The 22,488-nt window shown below is 46.0% G+C and overlaps 1 protein-coding gene across 4 annotated transcripts; it reads left to right on the top strand.

Moving 5' to 3' along the window:
• The first annotated feature begins 3,138 nt into the window (after positions 1-3,138).
• LOC125723601 (transmembrane protein 198-like) lies at positions 3,139-21,867 on the top strand. Of its 4 annotated transcripts, none has more exons than XM_049000338.1 (5): positions 3,139-3,730; positions 18,175-18,384; positions 19,008-19,583; positions 20,410-20,558; positions 20,743-20,878. In XM_049000338.1, exons 2-5 carry the CDS (start codon positions 18,255-18,257, stop codon positions 20,758-20,760), a joined length of 873 nt encoding a protein of 290 aa, XP_048856295.1. In that variant the 5' UTR covers positions 3,139-3,730; positions 18,175-18,254; the 3' UTR covers positions 20,761-20,878. The 4 variants fall into 4 exon arrangements, with proteins under 4 accessions (XP_048856295.1, XP_048856292.1, XP_048856293.1 ...); XM_049000335.1 differs by having other exon boundaries at positions 3,140-3,730; positions 20,804-21,867; XM_049000336.1 differs by lacking the exon at positions 3,139-3,730 and adding an exon at positions 4,688-5,274 and having other exon boundaries at positions 20,804-21,867.
• Positions 21,868-22,488: the final 621 nt, after the last annotated feature.

Here is a 22,488-nt window from a genome sequence, read left to right on the forward strand (position 1 = left end):
TGACCCCTGATGTAGAGTAACTTTAATTTAGCAGGCACCTCTATCCAAAGCATGGTCAGCCAGTCACTGGGGTTAATGGCCTAGCTGAGATCATTCTGCCATCCCAGGGACACGCCGATCACAGGCATATGGCCCTATCCCACTGAGCCACCCAGACCCCTATAAGGGCAGTTAGGCTAAGCTTCCAAAGAGCACCGTCAAGAATGGTATTCAGACCCACGTGTTAAGAGCGCAATGGTCCTTAAGCGGTTTTAAGTACTCAGCCATCTCATTCTATGTTGTTTTTGATACTGGAAATCTTAAGGTGAAGAGAGGTTAGGAAAAGTGAAGCATGACAAAACGGGGTTAAATAAGAGCAGCGTAAATATGAGTTGTATGCGTTGATCGAAAAGTCATGTGTTTCTAATAAGTATTCTGATGATGAAAATATGCTTCATGGCCGCTAGAGGGAGAACTTCGTAATAAGATTTCGGTAAAGATTTCATTAACGTTATGCGCTCTGCAAAAATATTTTTTTATTATAAAAAAATAAAGATTATTACACGCAATATCTCGTACCTTACACAGTTTTAACTGTTAGATTACAACACTGTAAGATACTGCAGTTGACACACCGATGAAATTAAAACTTTATTGTCATGCTTTCTCTTGGTTTGTGCTATGATTTTTAGACACCCATTCATTTAATCCGTAGCAAAATGATTTTAAACATTTACCCTAAGTATGCTTTATTAGAAACTGGGAGCGGTTATCAGACAGACCCTCATTGCATCCTGCGTTCTTTCCACCTCTCCACAGCTGCGACAGCCTCCTCTCCCCACATCTGGACTGTGTTAACCGCTTCCTGCCAGAGACATCTGGATAGACCTGCCTCTCTCTGAAAGACACCCCCCCCCCTTCAAGACACAATGAGAGGCGCTCGAAGGGGTTGCTATCTTAAAAAAAAAAGACGCACATGGACGTCAGTTGACAAAGCAGAGCAGTATCCCTTCCCAGCTGCGTAACTGCACGCTGCTCCATTTCACAGCTAAGTCCAGTCAAGTGTAGTCCTTACAATGCAGATGCTAGATTCTGCAGAAAACTTCTAGAATAGCATGACTCGACAGCATGTTTCTTTGGTACATCTGAGGAGAAGATCGAAGGACGTTCTGTATGAAGCCACATTCCTATTTATAAAAGTTGAAATTAAAGTGTAAAGGTTCCTGTGTGCAATTACTGGCATCTGGAAACCATGGAACTGAGGGAGCGGTGTTGTGCCAAGAAGTTTCATGTCGCACAACATGTAATCAAAACCCCCGTGTCCCACCAACATGTCTCAAAGTGGGAGGATACGACTGTGCTCCGGAGAAGCCGGAGTTGGAACATAAAATGGATGGCGACAGTGACAATTACATACATAACAACAGACATAATCATTACTGGATTACAGTAACCTTCAGCTGACTACAGCAGAAACTATAACGTGGACATTCCCATGATGCATTTAGTCAGGGTTTCTTCGCAGTGATTTTTTTGAACGCAAACCCGATTTTCCAGTAAAAGGGTTTTCAACTTGTTTTCCATTATCCGGGGTATTTGCAGGAATAGTTCAGAAAAGTGAACAAAATGCAAGCTTGAGTCTCTCATGTGTCTCATCATTAGTCATCTGTACCATGATGAAGTGCGTGATCTCCAACCCCTACCTCCACCCCAGCGCAAAACATATAAAAGAGGCAACCCAATTTAATTGATCTTAGTGAGTATATCAACTCACTCGTTAATTGTAAGGCGTCCCAAGCTGTGGTCTGTTTTCATTTGGTGGGTCCTGATTTAAGAGAGGCTGAAAACCCCCCTGATCTGCAGCCGTCCATCATTGTAGGCTACACATGTCACACCTGTCCGCTGTTTCACAACAAAATACAGTATAGCCTAATTCTATAGAACAGGGGTAGAAATATACACATCCAAAGTAGAATTCAGCAATTTAGCTTTAGGGAACAACAGAATAATCAATCAATAACCACTGGTCACCAAAGCGGTTTACAGCAATGCAAAATCCAAATAACATGCGGTGTGAAATCAGGCTAATCGAACTGGAGTCGGAGGAGGTGGGAGGGTGGACAAAGGGAGCACCTCATCGTCTCACAGTAGGCCTATATTCAGAGAAAGGCTGCATATCTCGTCATTGATTAACGGCGAACACAATTACTCATTAGGAAGCTACACTTCAAGCATGCAGCACGAAAACAGAAGGTCTGTGACTGGCTGTGCTCGAATAAACAGAAACATACACACACATATCGCCATATCGACTTGCTAATGACTGGCATGAAGCTTTGGCATCCTAGCGTTAAACTGTGAAATGCGTCTATAATGCTTCTGCAAAAACGGCATGTACCCACTTTTCTTGGGGGGGGGGGGGGGCTCATTAAGCACGACATATTGTGGGTGTTCAGGTTTATTTCACAGTAGAGGCAACAGGGCACGTTTTACGGCAGACCGGAATTCTGTGCGTCTCCTGCTCCTCATGTACATTAAAAATACAACAAATCCAAGTTAGACATTTTCCCTCTCATGCCGTTTGCCTTCCTGGAGGGGCAACACCGACTTCGCCTAATGTACGTGGAACCCCGACGGAGTCCAAAGCTGCCAAACTGCGCCTCCTTGTGTATTTGGACTAAGCCAACATTAATTAAAAGTATGACACCTCGATGCCCAAGTATACCTTTGCGGTAGCTCCCCATTAGGCTAAAATACACTGTCCCTTTGACACCTTTCACTCTGCTGTTGTAGCTTGTGAATAATGTGTTTGCTTTATACGAGTTCTTAATGCACATTAAAATAACTATTACATTGTAATACACGATAGCCTACACTCGTTTGGCATTTTCTATGCTTAATATATATATATATATATATAACGTTGGTAATGATGATTATGATAATGTAGATTAAGACATGCTTCGCTGTGTCACTTTTGCTGGCATCAGCCTCTTCCAGGATTCTCTCCTTCCCTCCCCCTTCTCCCCTCCCCCTTTTATCCCTCTTTCCCCCCCTCTTCCTTCCCCATAGCATCCTTCTTTCCCCTCTTCTCTCCCTTTTCCTTCCCTCTTTCTCCCCTCCCTCTTCCTTCCCCCCTCCCCTCCCTCTTTCCCCCCCCTTCTTCCCTCTCTCGTCTCCTGAGACGGCCGGTTATGAGCAATAGGCTATGGTGTTTTCAGCTGTTCTCTGGGCAGCGGAGGAGTGAAAGAAAGGCTTTCACTATTTTCACTATTTAAAAAAAAGAAGTTTAGACTGAGTAACCGACTGTCCCATGTGCATCAGTTTACAGCTGAAGCCAAGCAGACAGAGAAGAGGCGGAGAAGAGAGAAAGGGAAAGAGGGGGAAGGAACCCCTTTGGTCTGCTAACTTTTTCCAGACGCTGCAAGCCAACTGGCCATATGAAACGATTCCTGGGAAATGTTACGAATTAACGGCAAGAACTTCAGCATAACCTAACTGCTCAGATTCAGCAAACGTGGCTCTCCATTTTTCTTTCTTCGAAAACAGATCTGCAGGCACCGAAAAAACTCACATACACGGCGAGAGGAGCTGGGATAAATTAAAAATGAACAACGTTGCATACATATCAGTGGAAATCAAGACGTATAACAGAAAAAAGTAAAAGTCCAACAGTCGTTCCGACTTCCCTGAGTTTATTTTGCGGTTGTTATTCTGTTTGGAGACGGATCCAGTCATCGGGGCGTCAGTGGTAAGTTGACGTTTTTCCTGCTGTTATATCGGCAGTAAAAGAACAAGTCAACCGCCTTGTATCACATTAGTCGCAATTTAACCAGCTTACATTTAGAATTTCCCCTAATTCGCTGTAAAATGGCATTAAAGTGTAACATCCTGAGTCTGCCTGCAGGTTCTGGCCCATTGGGACCGGCTCTTATTTGCCGTGCTTCGCGGCCAATAATTGAATAACTGAATAACTTCTCGGCTTAAAATTTTCCACCTGTTTTTGCATTAAGAACTAAAAGGACGGGAAAGTTGGAGGTGACTATGCCGCTGACAGGACGGGACAGTCCCCCCCAGAAGCTTCCTTCCTGCAGCCTTCACCTCTTACGTTGGCTTCTTCCACAAGTGATTATATTAATATTTGTTGAGGATTATACCGGAAAGAAATACCGCATGCATTAAATCGGGATGTGGGCTGATATCTGAAGTATATTTTACAATCCCCTCTTATTTTGGGGCTAATGTATGTACGGTAAGGTCAGTGTGCCTGGGGGGGTCTCCAGGTTTTTCCATACTCCTACTTTATATTGTATTTCCTAGTTTATAATAAATTCTATAGGCCTATTTACTATCTATTCATATATAAATACTTTGGCTGTTGTATGTTATATTTGGCAGTGAAAGAAACCCGATACAACAAAATGTGGAAACAAGCGGATAACCATAATTTACTTACAAATGTCAAAAACAACCGGTTAAATAAATTCATGCATTCGTGCATGACAGCAGAGCAGCGTAAAATCGGCTCTAAGCAAGAAGCTCCGACCTACTGGGCAGAAATGACTGGCGAAATCACGGCCATTAAACGCGCGGGTTTGGGTACAGCTGGGGTTTCCAACCTTTCTAAACGCGTGACCCTCCTCGCACGCTATAACCGCCCCCCGCACGCCGCCCCCCGCCGCTGTTTGCTCTGGGTGGCTGAGCCCATAGATAACACTGCGACCGGATTTTCATAATGCCTTGTCGCGTCTTCTTCCGCTTTACACTGACGGAATCGTGGGTTCCGATCCTTTATTATTATTTTCCCCCTCTCCCTCTTTTATTAGTATCGTCTCCCCTGGTGTCAGGTTTCATGTTTTTGTTGTTTAAGAGAACAAAAACAACAGGCTACTCAGGCTGTAAAGTTGACATGAGTTAACGCGGTAAGGATGGAGGCGTGTTTAGTGGTTAGAGTGTGCCTGCTTTAAGGTGTAATGATAGCATGGAACCCCCCCCCCAGGCAGTCACAGTGCTTCTCTAGTTACACCCCTGCTTACTGGGACCAGATGGCTGTGCCTCGCCCAGCCTGGGAAAATCTTCCCAGACGGTTTTTTTTTTCCACCTCCCAACAAGACCTGAGATGAAGCAGGAAGGGCTTAAGACTTCCTGTGAAGCCTTCATTTCCCTTTGAGGAAGGCGATACCTTCTGCCACACACCTCAGCAGTAGCTGCTGGAAATGTTGCCGGCATCCGACTGAGGTGGTGACAGGAGTAGTGGTCTTCTGGTCAGGCCTGTGGACCTCCGCCTTTACCCCGGTAAGGACGCTGCAGGCCTGATCTAGGTAGAGCTACAGGGAGTCACACGAGCACCTTTGACTTCTCTATTTTTACTGGTAGTTTATTTTTCCTCTCTTATGATTGTGTGTGAACGGTTTGAGTCCTGCAGTGGGCTGGCCCCCCATCCTGGGTTATTCCCTGCCTTGTGCCCATTGCTTCTGGGATAGGCTCCGGACCCTGCATTGGCAAAGCCGGTATAGAAAATGGATGGATGGATGGATGGATGGATGGATGCTTTCTTGTTGTAATTTTCTGCAGAAAAAAATATGTCAGCTGGGCCCTCAAGTTATGTTTTAGTTCCTATTAAGTGTTATGGCTGCTTGTTCTGATAGGTTATAACAAGAATTAGGTTTCTTCAATAGCTTGGCTTCATCTTAAGGGATGTGTTCTTGGTTTGTTGGTTGAATTATCACTGGCCGTGGTCATTTTCAGAGTTTATTTGGTTTCTTTGCCATTATTCTGAAAAATTCTTCGGATCTTTGCAATTCAACATTGAGTCCAGGCAATTATGAGTAAAAAATGTTTGGACAAGAAAGGATGTTATGAGTTGCTGCAACGTCAGCCACCATCAGAAGGTAGAAGAGTTACAATGAACCAGATAAATAAATTTAATAATTAAGGGTCATTGAGATATGAATGAACTAGAATTTCCCAGAGGAACCTTCCCGAGGGATTAATAAAGTTCTATCTATCTAAATGACACACCTATCCCTGTGTACCACTCTGCTGTAATTGCTGTCTGTGTTTTTAAATGTATTGCCCAGGCGATGCAATTATTGGAACTAACTTTATTTACCCATTTATGTAGCCGGATGTTTTACAGAATGATTTTACACGTTATTTACCACCTATTCCAGAGATGTTACACAACATTAAAATGCTGGAAGGGCTTTTCCTTAATGCCTCTGCATTAACATATTGTTTTATGGTTGATTTTAAAAGTTCTGGGCATTAATCAGTCTGAATTTGTGAGTTCTTACTTCAATTCAATTTATTTTTATATAGCGCCGTTCACAACAGAGTTGTCCCAAAGCGCTTTACAGGGTTGTGTTGTGATACATGAAACAGGGAGATACAGAACAGGGGAAAAAAGGAAAGAAAGAGATTTAATAAAGAAAGATGGAGAGACAGCGGAGGAGAGGAGCCAAAAACTCCCAAGTAGGGAGAAAAAAAATCTCTGGTGGGGTCCAAGGTCACCTAGCTGCCCCCCCCTTTCCCTCGGGCAGACTAACATTACTGAAAACAGAAAAGAGTGGACATGCTTGCTAAATGGGAGGTATATGCTGGGATTGAGAATGAAGACGAAGTCCATCAATGAGTCCGTTATCCATGGTGGCCTCTGAGGGGAGGCCAAGGTCTGTTCTCCACGCTGGGCTGTGCCGGGTGGCAGAGAAAGCTGGACCCAAATGGGCCATAGTGCATATGGCCCATTTACGATGTCACCCCTCCATGGGACTGAACCAGGACTTAATATGAAAACGAGCGATATCGGTCCTGTTGTAGGTTGGTTATAATTAGGAAGAGCACACACACCTGCTCTCCGGTTTCCCCCCACTGTCCATTCAGTTCAGCTTTGTGTGTATCTCGCTTTTTCACAACATTACCCCCCAGTGAGCAAAGACAGAGGCGACAGTGGCAAGGAAAAACTCCCTAGAAGGAAGAAACCTTGGGAGGAACCAGACTCAAAGGGGGAGTCCATCCTCCAGGGGCCCACAGAGGAAGTCAGATGAAGCAACAGTCGATGGATTGGCAAAGATTTCTGGGTGGACAGGGTAGCTGTAGAAGTTTCATGCAGAACAAAAACTCGTTTTGTTTGTTTGTGTTAGATGGTTTGTTTGGTGTGTCGGTTAGGACTGTGCCCATGATCATCAGGTCAGCGATTCAAATCCGATGGCTATCAGACTGATGTGGCCATTGGCCTCTGGAGCAAAGCCCTTCACCCCAATTGCTCCCAGGACACTGGCTGACACTGATCTTGTCCTCACTTGTGTTTCAAGTTGGCTAAAAACAAATTGACCTTTGTTTGTCTTTTTTTTTTCTTGATTTCCCTTACAGTTTGCAGAACTTCTGTACGGAAGGTTTGCTGTTGGCGGACCATGAATTAGGCTCCATAGAATTTAAAAATAGTATGTTTTTTGCAGGCTAGAGAGAGAGAATGTGCAGTGATAGATGCAGTTTCAGGGCAGATCTGATAGTACCTTTGCTGGAACATGACTGGTGCTCTACAATGCCACATTAACGTTTTAATTGACTGCTGCTCTATGGATGTCTGCGTGACTGCAGCTTCCATTGTCAGGATGATCATATCGGCTGACCAGCGATAAACAGAACAATTATCATCTCTTTGCTCAGCGATTGAATTAAATTAATGAAACTCTGGTTGAAACCTGGGCCACTTGCGTGGTGTATCGGATTTCCTGTACAAGCTGCTCGACGTCACAATTCACAAAGGATATTGTTCTGTGAGCTGTTTTTAATAGTCGGGGTGTAACGCAGTGCGTCCCGAGTGTGTCTGCACGTGCCCGCTGGTACAGCCTGCTGTCTTGTGTAGTGCTGTGCATTTCAACGTCTGTGCATTGCTTGTGGATAGAGATGCTTCTTTGTGACTTCTAGCTCATTTAGCCTTTTTAAACAGCACCCCCCCCATGACCTTAAAGTACAAAGACTTTTGTCCCTGTGTTTCGGAAAGGCCTTGGAGTACAGTGGCCCTGGATCAGTGAAGAAGGAGGGGGGGTTAGATGCATGATAGCTTGTTCACTTTTGTTTTTTTTGTTTTTTTGCTTTGAAATCTATTTTTTAATGATATTCGTAATTCCACGGGAAGTTGAGGGCGAGTGCCTGGTGGCCGGGCCTTCAGCCATGGGGCCCAGCTGGGCATAGATATAGTCGGGCTCACCTCGACACGTGGCTCAGCCTTTGGAACTAAACTCCCGGAGAGGGGCTGGACTCTATTCCACTCTGGAGTTGCCCATGATGAGAGGCGCCGGATAGGGGTGGGACTACTTGTAGCCCCCCAGTTTGGTGCCAGTGCATTGGAGTTTACCCCGGGGGATGAGAGGGTTGCCTCTCTTCGACTTCGTGTTGGGGGACAGACTCTGACTGTTGTCTGTTTACGCGCCAATGACCAGTTCAGAGGCCTTGGAAGGGAGGTGCTGGAAAGTGTCCCGTATGGAGGCTCCATTATTCTGCTGGGAAACTCCAGCACTCATGTAGGTAATGACAGTGAGACTTGGGTGTGATTGGGAGGGATGGCCTTCCTGTTCGTAATCCGAGCAGTGATCTGTTATTGGACTTCTGTGATAATCACATACGGGTGTTTATAAATGCACCTGACCCCTGAGCACCCAAAGCTGTAGTTGGATGATCGATTTTATAATCGTATTATCGGATCTGGGTTCATGTGTTTTGGGCACTGGAGTGAAGAGGGGGCTCAGCTGTCAACTGTTGTAAGCCAACATGCTGTCAGACTGAAAAGCAGGCCCTCAGGGCTGGGTTAGCTTGTGGTGGCCCTCAGGGCTGGGTTAGCTTGTGGTGGTCCCAGTCTTTCAGAAAGGGGACCAGAGGATGTGTTCCAACTTCAGGGGGGATCACACTCTTCAACCTCCCTGGGAAGGTCTATGCTGGGGTACTGAAGAGGAGGGTCTGTCCGGTGGTTGAACCTAAGATCCAGGAGAAATGTGGATTCCGTCCTGGTGATGGAACACTGGACCATCTCTTCACCCTCACAAGGATACTGGAGGGTTCGTGGGAGTATTCCCAACCAGTCTACATGTGTTTCGTGGACCTGGAAAAGGTATATCGCTGTTTCCGTCGGGGGGTCCTGTGGGGGGTGCTCCAGAAGTATGGGGTTCCTTTTTATAGGCCTTCAGCTCCCTGTACAAAGGGAATAAGAGCTGGGTTTGCATTGCCAACAGTAAGTCAGACTCATTCCCTCTGGGTGTTGGACTCCGCCTGGGCTGCCTTTTGTCACCGATTCTGTTCACAACTTTTTTGGACAGAATTTTGAGCTGAATATGATGCAGCCAGGATGAGGATCAGCACCTCCAAGTCAGAAACCATAGTTCTCGATCGGAAAAGGGTGGATTGCCCTCTGCTGGTGGGGATAATAATAATAATAATAATAATAATAATAATTGATACTTTATTAATCCCCGTTGGGAAATTGTCTTTACGCCTCCCACAACTTGCTTTTTGTGGAGTAAGCCGTCCGCGAAGTGCAGCCACCCGTAGCGGCGCCCAGGGGGCTGGGGGTTAAGGGCCTCGCTCAAGGGCCCGCCGACGTGCTGAAGCTGGGTGAGTGGATGAGTGCTGCCTCAAGTGGAGCAGTTTAAGTATCGCGGGGTCTTGTTCACAAGTGAGGGAAGAAGGGAGCGGGAGATAAACAAGCGGATCAGTGCAGTTTGGGCAGTAACGTGGACGCTGTACTGTTATGTTTTTGTGAGGAGGGAGCTGAACTAAAAAGCAAAGCTCTCAGTTTACCGGTTGATCTACATTCCTACCCTCACCTATGGCCATGAACTCCGGGTAGTGACCAAAAGAATGAGATACAAGTGGCTGAAATGAGTTTCCTCCGCAGGGTGGCTGGGCTCAGCCTTAGAGACAGGGTGAGGAGCTCAGTCATTCAGGAGGAGCTCAGACATTCAGGAGGAGCTCAGAGTAAAGCCACTGCTCCTCTGCATCGAAAGGAGCCAGTTGAGGTGGTTCAGGCACCTGTCTAGGATGCCTCTGGGATGGCTCCCTGGGGAGGGGTTTCGGGCATGTCCAACTGGGAGGAGGCCCTGGGGCAGACCCAGGACACACTGGAGGGACTATATCTCTCGGCTGGCCTAGGAGCGCCTGGGTATTCTCCTGGTGGAGCTAGAGGAGGTGGCTGGTGAGAGGGAGGACTGGGCATCCCTGCTTAGACTGCTGTCCCCATGACCCGAGCCTGGATAAGTAGTGGAAAAGAGATGGAAGGTAATTGTACTTGTCATCCTAATATGTTTTGGACTCGGTTATTCTCAAGTTTAATAATCACCGAATTCTTTTTTTTGTTTTACCATAGGTGCAGATTCTCAGTCACACTCACTCACACACACATAAACACACACCTACCCTAAGAGACCTGCCTATCGCCAGCCAGAGGTGAAACGTAAGCATCGTACTTTAACGTGGGTGACAGTGAACAAACGGTGTATTACTGTGTAATCCACCATGCTTAGGCTGCTTCTCCTGCTCCGTCGTGAAATCGTGAAGCTTTTTCCACCCAGACAGACCAACTTCGGGCACAGACTTCAGAGAGCACATTCTTCTCAGACAAAGGCCTTTTGAACGGGGCCTAATTTCAAAGCAAAGCCTTGCATACTGATTTCTTGTTTCTGGGTCTGAGCAGGACCAGTGGGTGTCGGTACCAAAATCAGAACTGTTCACCTCCCCCCTTTTCAGTCTGGGAACAAAGTGTTTCATCAGAAAAGGTGGTAGGACACTGGAGTGAGGTTGGCTGTATTTCCCACTATTGATGGAAGCTACAAAGAGTAAACAGGAATTTGAATACAGATAGAGGAAGTATATCTTTTTCAAAGACAATGAATACGTGGCTAATTATAGTTGTAACTTTTTCCTATTTATATAAGCTGTAAGATAAAGTTGGTTGTGTGAACATATATCACGAGGACTTGTGGTGAGATACATTCTGTCTGATTATATACATTTCAAGATTTTTCAGGAAATTTCATAAGCAACTGCCTCAGGCTACTGGTGCTTTTCCACCTTTTTCACCAACACAGAGGCTACAGCAGAGCAGCACACCAGAGCACACCAGAATACACCACAGCACACCAGAATACACCACAGCACTTTCCACCTTTTTAGCAAACAGGAACCGAGCTCCAGCCAAGCCGTAGTGTGAAGAGGGACTAGTTACAGCTCGGTTCCAGCTCACTTAAGTTTTCCTTTGCAGGAGGGTCGGGTCGGTAAAGGCCTTGCTGGGTTTGAAGAGTAACAGTGATGTAAAACCGAAGAGATGCGTATTCACTGCTCACTCGGTGTACATCTTGATTTACTATAGGCTAATTTCAGCTAGCACATCTGTGAGAATCACCATTTTATGTCAGCATCAAACGCTAGTAGAATTAGCATTCACTTGTACAATTTGCATTACGAATCCATTCCATTCAGCTGTTCTGTAGTACGTTAAGTAGGCGGTTGGAAATTTTCAAGTTCTGGGTTATCGGGAATGCATCAATACACCACAATGTGTGATACCATTAATAATGAATAAAGCGTGGAACACGACCTATTTCCCTTCAGATAATCCATGTGCAGAACAGCGGTATCTGGTATATTTGGTGCATTTCGACCAATCAGATGGTGGAGACGCATCCCGCTTGGTTTGGTCACGCTCTCTGCCCTGTAACTAATGCCTCCTTTCCACCAAACACGGACCGGGTGTGGCTGCTGCTGCTGGTGGGCTGGTTCTTGCTTGGTGCTTTTTGAGAACCTGCCTGCGTTTCCACTGGTGTAAAAAAAAGAACGGAACAGAAATGTTACGTAGGTGGAAGTAAAGGGAAGGTTAATCTGTATTTAGTTAGTTTGGTTTCACTCATTGCACCATGTCTCTACTGCCTGCATCCACTTCTCTCTCCATAAAGGCCCCCCCCGTCTGTTTGTGTAAGTTTATTCTCGCTCGCTGTTTTCCCGCTGTCCTTTTAACGATCGCACTATAAGAGTCTGCTTAATACAAGACTTTGCAGTCCGCCTCATGATCTCTTTCCCACTCGGATGCCGCAATATTTTGTGTATTCAACCTGCGACATATTTATACTTGTTTTTTGGGCATGCAGAAGGTCTGGACCGATGTTACGGTGCCGAATTCTGTGGTACCGTGCTGGAGACGTTTTTTTTCCATCACGCGTGGGACCGGTGCCGGATTGGGGCACCATGTCACACGGGCACCGGCACCAGGCCAGGGGAAACGAGGCATAAGCAGGGCCGTTTTAGCAGGGGTCCGGCTCGAGAACAGCTTTCATTATTTACAATGGACAACATTCAGTTAATGGTACGGCATGGGTACAGCTCGACTCTTGGTAAAACACCATATAATACAATACTGACTGAATTTCATTACTGCGTGACCCATAGCCGGAAGACAGACTTTTCTCATTCATGATCTCTGTCGTTAAGTGAAATAGGAAGCCAGCTTAACCACTGGGACCTTTCAAAATGCTTTTGTCACCCTCCAAGAGTCATTTACTTCGTACATCTGAAGGCCAATGTTTTAGCCTACATAGCTGACTATAGAGACAATTGCTTTTCAAATAAGACCAGAGAGAAAACAATCCTCCTGCTTTCATACCCTGTTCTTGCTCTGCAGGTTTTTCTAGCCAAGGGGATCCTCACTATTACAGGCATGGTAAGAAAAAGCTCTCAGTTCTCTCATGTATTTTAAAATCAAATGACACCGACCTGCATCAAGCCATTTGACTTCCTCGGTGGTCGTCATTAGATAATTGATGTTATGACCTTGAGCAGTTGATTTTTTTTAACGTCTGTTTCGGGTTATGCCCTGCCATGTGGTCTGTATCACATCTCCTTACTTCCTGCTCTGCTTCCTGCCCACGCGGGAAGGGTCACGCAAAACCAGCGTCCCAGCACTGATGTTCCTTCCCTTCCTGCGTTTTGCACTCCTGCAGGCCGGGAGCCCGAAGGACATGGGTTAGAGGTTGTTTTGCTTTGTTCGGGGACATTTGTTTTAAAACTTTGCTTGAATATATTCAGCTTTCTCAGAATCTCGATGACTTTTTTTGGGTTTCATTTTATTTGTTTGTTTTATGTATATATACTGTGTGTGTATATACTGTGTGTGTATATACTGTGACGCACGGCGGGAATGGAGAAGGCAGACCCAAAGATGCGGGAACAAAAGCCAGATACAAACAAATCCAGTGCGGCAATCCAGTCAGGTGGTCGGGTCACATGCGAGGGTCGAGTCCCGGGGATATCAGTCCTACAGCAAAGGACGAGACGAGGAGATGAGAGGCAGGAAGGACCAGGGGCAGCGGGGCAGGACAGAGCGGGCGGGCAGGCAGGATGCAGCAGGTGGGACGAACGGGGTGAACGGGAGACAAAGAAAGTGCTTGGTGAGGCGCGTTAAGATAACGGCAGCGATACTTCACAAGGAAAAGTCGTCACAGCCGAGCTTCAGTAGCGGGTGATCGGCCAGAGATCAGCTGCCCGTGTTCGGCCCGCCTGCGTGGGCGTGACATTTACACTCATTATTAGTTGTTTTTATTATTTACTTACGCATTTTTTCTTCCTATTTCTTCTAGCCTCTTTCTGTTTTGTTTCACTTCCTGCTTAATCTTATGCTTATTTCACTTTTACAGTTTTAACCTTTTTCATTTTACCGTTTTTATTTTAGCGCCTTTGGTGTGAAATGCATTTTCAAATACTGTTTATTATTATCAAAGCCGCGTGCGACATGCTGGGTGTCGTTATAAAGCAAATCCTGTTAAAGGGCTTTTAGATGTGAAGCCAGCAAACAATGAAGCCAATTTCCTTATTGCAGTTACACATTGATCTTCGCAAGAAGAGATTATCTCAGGCAAAAGAGAACTGTTATCCCATATTCTCCAGTATAAATGTAACATAATGGGGACTGTTTTCTCATTACTGGGGCTGAATTGTGTGCTGTTTGCACCTTGGTGGTAATTTACTATGGACGGATATAACTCCCAGCCCTGTGTATCACATCTGTAATCCTCACAGCCTGCAGTGTCTAATGGTTTCTTGTTCTGCGTTTGAATTGAACAGGATATTAATTTAGTGTCTTGCATGTTTCAAATCACATAACAGGATATTAGAGGTTTAACTGCGTTACTCAAATACAACTGCTATGCAGAATGATTGAAAAAATCCCGTAAGACCATAATTGAAAAAAAATTTCTTTATCAAGGGCTCAGCATATTTTTATTTAGCCGACACTTTTCTCAAGTGCAATGCAGACATGAGCCAAACTGGAGGTGGCGTGTTGTGGTTTATTGTGGTGTATTGTGGTGTGCTGTGGTGTATTGTGGTGTGCTGTGGTGTATTGTGGTGTGCTGTGGTGTATTGTGGTGTATTGTGGTTTATTTTGGTGTGCTGTGGTGTATTGTGGTGTGCTGTGGTGTATTGTGGTTTATTTTGGTGTGCTGTGGTGTATTGTGGTGTGCTGTGGTTTATTTTGGTGTGCTGTGGTGTATTGTGGTGTGCTGTGGTGTATTCTGGTGTGCTGTGGTGTATTCTGGTGTGCTGTGGTGTATTCTGGTGTGCTCTGGTGTGCTGCTCTGCTGTAGCCTCTGTGTTGGTGACCGGCTTTGGCAAAATAGTCACATATCCATGGGCCCTTGAGCAAAGCCCTTAACCCCCAAAAACTGAACAGAAATGAATAATTTTTGTATCTTGATTTACATTTAATACATCAGTTAATATACTTTTTGCTTGTGTTTCCATATTTCTGCAGCAGAAAATTTGATTGCTAACCAATGTACTTTTAATATTGCGGGTGCCAGGAGTAAAACTTGTCTACGCTTATTAGCGGGATAATGTTACGCAGTTATTCTTTGAAAAATGAAAGATCAATCTTTTGACCAGATTTAATAAGGATCATGAACATGCAGGGGGGCACCGTAAGGAGGGGGAACGTTAGGGTGATTCCAAGAGCCCCTGAGTGACAGGGGGCCTAAAAAATTTGGAAAATAACTGGATTGGTTTGGACTGGGGGCCCAGTATGATATGCCTTCATGGGGCCAAAAATCTCTAGCAACACCCCTGTGAACATGTCATGGATCATATCAGTAAAATATAAATAAAAAGCTGTGTCTCATTTTGATTACGATCAATCCCCCATAAACGACCAAATAACTAACAAAACGACTAATTTATCCTCCATTGTTTTCCTGTGGCAGTGAATTTCATACAAAACTAATGTGTGAAGTTTAACATGAATTTTTGGGTCTCCCATGCTTATTTAGCTTAAAGCTCCCAGTTCCTGTTGTACAGAATAAAAGTGACACACGAAAGTGACCAGGAACTACACAAGCTATGGGTTGAGACTAGCAAACTGGGACCAGGTTAGGGAACTTCGGTGTGAAAGCGCCAAATAGCTGAAATCCAGTCCCAAACTGAGCTTGATTTGAGTGTCCCCAAGGTTCCTGGTAGACAAAAGATATTCAGAAACATTTATAGCAAGTAAGTGGGTATCAGCATGACAATCGTTCAGTGAATCTCTTACCTGTCAAGCAACAACTCAGTCAAAGCAATTAAGAACTCAGAATATGAAATCTGTGATGGTATCAGGGATTTTCATTATGCTACTATTATCTTTGGGTGTTGGTGGCGATTTCTGTAGTGCTTACCAGTCCTGGGCAGTGGTGACAGCAGACTTTCTCCATGTCCCAGGTACATTGTTTGTGGCTCAACAGAATGTTTGTGGTCAAGGAGGTTAGGCTATTAACTGGGCCGTGGAAATAGAGCTCCCACAAACTGCTGTACTAACTGCAACATTAAGCAACATGGTTGTCTCATTAGGGCAATTTATTCACCCAACTGAAGGTGGTGCCTAGCCTAGCCTAGCCTAGCCTGTTGTTAAACTGGTTCACTGATGCAGGGAGCTTGTGAGTTCCAGTCCCTGCATGTAAGGGACTGGAACTGTATACCAGTTATGAAAAAGCTTCTTTAACGTTTTTAGTGTTCTGGTGCCAGATTAACACTTTGTTTATAACAATGCTTCTCGTATCTATTAATTCATGTGGCAATTTGCCAGTGAGTAGCAGAGGCAATGAGTTACAGTGAGTTTATTAATATTAAATCTAAATTGACCTTTTAGCTGTGGTGCAGTGATACTGCCATAACTTGTACAGTGAAACAGTGCATCATGGGATTCTCCACTACAGGACGCGGCATGTGTCTGCAGTTTGGGTGGGTAGCACAAGGACAGTTGCTGCTTCCTAAAATGTTGTTCTGTTTGGTGGTCTGGTGGTGAGGACAGGGCTGCAAACCTTTTCCTGCTCTCCAAGACGGGTGTCAGTATTGACAATTTATGCAGATCCCAGCACCCCCAACCCATAGCTCTTACTTATTTATGTTTGTCAGGCAGTGCGGTGAATTATACCCAGCATGCACTGCACCAGTAGGGGTCATGACCACTCTGTGACCAAATCTCCAGAGCTTTCTGTGCTTCATAATGCCTTTATTCTTCTGCCTTGGTCTGAGTCTGCAGATACAGCCTCCCATTGTGTGAGGGGCAGCGCTGATAGGGGACACATTCAGATGTGTGCGTGAGAGAGCATATAGACAAGACAGATGCATGTCTATATCAGCAGTTCCTATCTGGAGTAACCTTCTATTAAATGGCTCTTTGTCCCTCAACATCATCTGTTGATCACTAACATGGCATTTTATGTGTACAACTGACAATTTGAAAGAATACATTTTCAATTTCTAAATTAAATTCAATGATACAGGGTATGGTATGTAAAAATAAAGAATGAATTACAGTCAAGTTTAGTGGGCTGAGTGATACATTTCGAACCCCTTGGATTTCGATCGAAAAAGATTTGGTTCATGTCTGGGCTTTCGTTTCCTCTCAGCGGAAAGTCTTTTGTGAAACGCCGGTGGTGTTCACCCAGAAAGACATCCCTGTTTTTTGTCATGGTAGTGATTCCTGCCATGTCTCCTTTCCTGTGATACACAAACGGTAGCTGCCCATTAGCTGGTAAAGCCATCTGAAATCCACATCCTTCAGCGGGGGGACACGAACAAGCTGACTGATCCCCGGAATGCCTTATCCTATCTGCATTGCATTTATATTTTATTTACTTAACGAAGGCTTTGATCCAAAGCAACATGTCTTTCTTTGAGGAAGCAGGATTATATAGTCGCTGGAGCAAATGGGCCTTGTTCAAGGGTGACATCATCCTGTCAATGTTACCATTTGATTCAGCGGGCTTATGGAAGACTTACAAAAGACTAATGACAGGTTTATTACCTTAAATCTTTTCTGTCTGAAAAGTCCCACCTTAGACTACCCTGTTATTGACCCACAGAACATGAGGGGGGGGGAGAGAATTGAAAGCCATCTTTTTGGACCCCGTCTCCTAATATAGCACGGCTTTGCTGAAATGTGATCCTAGTAGGAGTGAGATCATACTCCGGGCTTTTCAAAAGATCTCACCCTGAAATGTCTCTGTAATCTTCTCCTACGAGAGCAAAGTCAGCCTGAGCCAATCACAACCCCCCAGACATTCAAAAGCCAAACCTGCTGGCTGTGTGTTTTCAGCGAGGAGGCATGTTGTGACACAGCCCCTTAGGAACGTGTTCTTGTTCCGTGGAAGTATCTCCTGGGTCACATATCACCGTGAGTCACCGTGCTAGCTGGGGGGGGGGGGGGTCTGAGGCGACCGTTTGGGACGGGTGGGGAAAAAAAGGGAGTATGGGTTTTGGGTGTCAGAGTAGCTGGATCTGATTTTTTTTTTTGGTGGGGAGGGTTGGGGGCTGAGTGGGGGCAGTGGGTACAACAAGCACTCAGGCATGAACATTTGGAGGAGAACGTTCACAAGCGAACGTCACACCCAGATGTCAGATTTCACACCTTCCTTGAAGCTGAGGGGAAATCCATGGGATGGGGCGGGGAACGCGGGGGGGTAGCACTCTTTGTAGCGCCGGCAGACCGTGCTGGATCTAATTAGTGGTCCTCCATTCTCGAAATGCGTGAAGTCACAGCTTAAAGCCTTAAATCGATTATCTTTGCACTTGAGCTGCTCATGGCTCCTTTCAGTAATGACCTGGAACATTTGGTAAGCGGAGCCGATGCACGGTATATCCATGCTGTCCCATTCATGGATTCCCACACTCTCCCTGCAGATTCGCTCATGCGCTGGCATGCATTGCCAGTAAGAGTCTTGGTCGTGCTGTTCCCGAATTTTGCCTGCGGCTAGAAGACGATGGACCCAGTGCAGCCCAGCACGACCCACATGGACAGCTGCGACATAGAGATTGACCGGAATTATGAGGTGGTCCCCGCTGTCATCTGTGCCGTGTGCTGTCTTTTCGGAATTATCTACTGCTTTTTTGGTAAGTTCCAGACCGACACGGACCCAGTGGTCATTCCAGCACTATGATTTCTTTTTGCAGGAGTTTACATACATTTTATAAACTTGTGTGGGAAGCTATTAAGTTCCTGTAGGACAGCGCGAAGTTGTTAATGGCACTTTTGATTGTTAATGAGCAAAGAACATGTCTTTGCACTTTCACACCAAAGTTCCGGGACCTGGTCCTGGTTTACAAGTCTCTGGGCTGTCTTGGCCTGTAACTTCTGTAGTCCATGACCATGTTTGTGGTCAACCAATCAGCAAGCTGTTGCTGTAAGCACCTCCCCAGGAGTTTTTGTTCGAACTAAAAGTATCTAGGAGTAGCTACTAAAAAAGGGTTCTGGAACTGCTTCTAAAGAACTGCAATCAGGCCTTTCCTGCGGTGTGAACATGAAAAAAAAACCTGGTTCCAGAAGTTGGTTAAAGAAAAACGTGCTGGCATTGTGAAATCACCTGCTGTGTTTTCTTTAAGTGTGTAATTATTGACTTGTGATTTTAATCCTGTTTCGGATGCCATTCAAAGGCTGTCCTTGTACGTGGCTTGTTTGATTTTTGACTCCGTGTTTCCTAATGTTAGATCCATGTTGCTCACTCTTCCCTCCACAGGTTATCGCTGCTTCAAGGCTGTCATGTTCCTGTCCGGCCTCATGTTTGGCTCGGTGGTCATCTTCCTGCTGTGCTACCGCGAGCGGGTGCTGGACACTCAGCTGAGTGTGGAGGCCAGCGCGGGCATCGGCCTGGGCATCGGCCTGCTGTGCGGCCTGGTCACCATGCTGGTGCGAAGTGTGGGCCTCTTTATGACTGGACTGCTGCTCGGAATCTTGATGGCCATCGCCACCCTGCTGACCGCCAGCCCCTTCTACGTGCCCAGCTCGGTGTGGGTGCCGCTGGGGGCCCTGCTGGGTACCGGCATGCTGTGTGCCGTCCTCAGCCTGCAGTGGCAGAAGGTGTTCACCATGCTCTCCACCTCCGTCTTCGGAGCCGCTGTCATGGTGGTTTCTGCGGACTACTTCGTGGAGATGCTCGTGCTGGTCACGTATGTGTATGACTGCCTGCGATTGGAGCCTGTGGCGCCGCTCTGCTGGTACAGCTGGGTAATCCTGGGTATCTGGCCTGCCCTAAGCCTGCTGGGAGTGCTGGTGCAGTGGAAGCTGACCGCAGAGGGCTTCTCCCACGCGGAGGGTGAGCGATGCCATCATTACCCGCAGCCATTCGTCTTTTATTCCTTCGTTAAACAATAGCGTGCATCTGGCCAAAAGTATGCGGACATACCTATTAATTAGAGGGACTGCCTAATTGAGCCATACAGGTACATAATTAAGCACACAGTCACTCCTCAATATTTTGCAACAAATGTTTCCAGAAGATCGGGCGGTTGCACAGGAGAGGTCAGTGACGTCCCATTTGGCACCTTCACAGGATGCCATCTTTCCAGCAAGTCAGGTTTTCACGTTTCAGTGCCGCTGGCGCTGCTCTGGTCAACTGCAGTTAAGTGGTAGTGAAGGTAAAAATTATTGGAAGAAAGTTCACTTGTGAGGTGGTCGACCACACAAGATCACAGAAAGGGACCTGAATCAATAGCCAACCTGAATGGCAGCAAATCCGGCAATGATCTAACGGAAAGTAACAGGCCGACCAACTTCATATTAATACCTCTGATTTTGATTTTGCCGGTGAAGCTGGTGTTCAAATACTTCTGGCCTTACAGTGTACAGATAAACTCCGTATTCTCTCAGATCTTGAGGAAATAGGCTAATGATCCCTCCACAAATTACACATATATTTGCTTTGTACCAACAACAAATATTGTCACATTAAAAGCACCCCCCCCCCCCCAATGGACCTTGTTAACCAACCCACTGCTAACTGCACCCGGACTTCAAGGCCTAAGGCTAAGCAGCGAATAAGAATCGACTGGCTTTCAGACGCCTGCTGTTTTGCAGTCCTGCCATGCTGGTGACTGACCCTTGCGTCCCCCTTTCTCCTTCCCTGCCTGCCGTCCCCTCAGTCATAATCAGCAGGCAGCGGAAGCGCGTGCAGATGATGCAGATCCGTCAGAAGGACACCAGGAGATGCGAACAGGCAGGGGAGCATGAGGTCTCCTACCAGCGGAAGCCCACACCTGTCAAGCGCTACGCTGGTGACCTCCTGGCACCAGTAAGTCCCCCCCGATGCTGTTCGACGCTGCTCACTGTAGCGATAGCGTTACAGTTCCAAAGCAGTAACGTGTCAGATCAAAGCACGTAGTTATGCCTCAAAGCCTAATTTCCACAGGAATTACGCAATTGTGTTCTTGTTTTGCACTTGTTTACTTGAGATGCCTATCTGTTTGCTCTGTAAGACAACCGATCCTGAGTGAGTCTCAGCCTTCAAATGCCTTCCCTCCTGACTCCCTCGTGCAGAGCTACCTGCGGAGCCTGCAGGACCGCCAAATGGGCACGGGCACCTCACTCAGCAGTCTTGGCACTGCCAACCATACCACCATCGACTTCGATTACGAGACCAGCTCCACAGTGCCCCTCACGGCCACTAACCCTGCCATGCGGGTGTGACGGGGAGGGGCCCCCCCACCGCTTGCACGGTGCAGAATATTTAAGGCATCTCCCAAAAGCCCCTCAGCCAAGGTTTGGGACATTTTCGCCCAGCACACCAGCACGTTCCCCATATGCAATACTGGGCCTTCAGCTGAAGAGGACTGAGATCTCAGCTTCTACAGCATTCCAGCGTTCTGGTATACGTGCTGTACTTTCTTATCATGCTTGCCTCCTGTCGAATCTCATAGGAACAGTTTGTGCTTGGGAATCACAGGGAAAGCCCAGATTAGGACCAGCACAGATCCAGATTTACGGGATTGAATAACAGAGCCATAGCCCAGATTCTTATCCTGTTCAACCGAGAAGATACATGTTGGGTCTCTTCTAAAACCTTGGTAAGATACCAGGAGAATCTATACTATTATTTCTCACCACTGATATTTATCCCTGCCATAATCTTCTTAAAATACAGATTTTTTTTGTAATAAAATGATTTTTATGGATATGAAAATCGGAATCAATGGACAATGTTTTTCTTTAAATACCCGATAAACAGATGAACTGATGTATTGACATGGACGTTCTCTGTAGTTTCGGTCTAGTGTCCAACACGATGCAGATTTGAAATACATTCTGTATATGTCTGGATTGTTTTTTTAATGGTACACGTGCAGGAGCAGGGCCTGTGGTGTGCCTGCCTGTCCCCACTGTCCCCAAAGAGGTGACGGCCGGGGTGCCTCTGAGCCAGTCGTGCTTGCCGATGCTGCCGGGTGTCGCACGATGGACGCCGACCCGAAATTTATTGACTATCCTTGTGATAATCAGATGATTCACTTTAAATCAAATGACCTCACCCTGAAGAATAGTGGCAATCACAGAACGAGCAACCAGATAAACAGGAAAATAAATCAGTACTGTGTGTATTAAATGAATTCTGTCTCTTCTTTTCTAGTGTCTGACTGGACTTTCTGTGTCATGTTTGTTCTCGTGCTTGTGGTCGCCATTTCAGTTCTAGTTGACATCAGAAGGTGCCACATGGGGAAAGCTGGCGTCCTCAGGCGTGGCCCGAGTCTGACACATTTAGGGTTACTGTGGTATGAAGCAGAATCAGTGTCTTTGAATTATTAATGAGAAGGGAGCTGGGGTTTAGTCACAACCCACGCAAAGCAGTCAGCTTCAGTAGGGTCTCCAGAGAACAGAGGCATGAATCATTCGGAAAAAAGTCTAAAGATGAAACTATTAAAACAAGAAAAAGAAGATTATTTCTTGCTATGATTTGCCTGACAATAACGTCCTGTTTCCCCCCCTCGTTACCTAGCAACCAATCCTGCCAAAGGCAGTCTCAGAATGCCAATTAGAAGAGGATCTCAAAAGCAACAGTACCTCAGAGAGCTGCTCCTCTGTTCTTATTGGTCAGTACGCTGTTGGTTGCTGTGGCAGCTGAGATGTTTGTTGCACATGGATAAACTGCATGTGCTACTTCATTTTCATGTTTATAATTTAATAATTGCAGCTTCTCTGTACTTTTCTTCAGAGCAGACCAGTAAAAAGCC

Source organism: Brienomyrus brachyistius, unplaced genomic scaffold, assembly GCF_023856365.1.
Source record: "Brienomyrus brachyistius isolate T26 unplaced genomic scaffold, BBRACH_0.4 scaffold50, whole genome shotgun sequence".
Lineage (NCBI taxonomy): Eukaryota > Metazoa > Chordata > Actinopteri > Osteoglossiformes > Mormyridae > Brienomyrus > Brienomyrus brachyistius.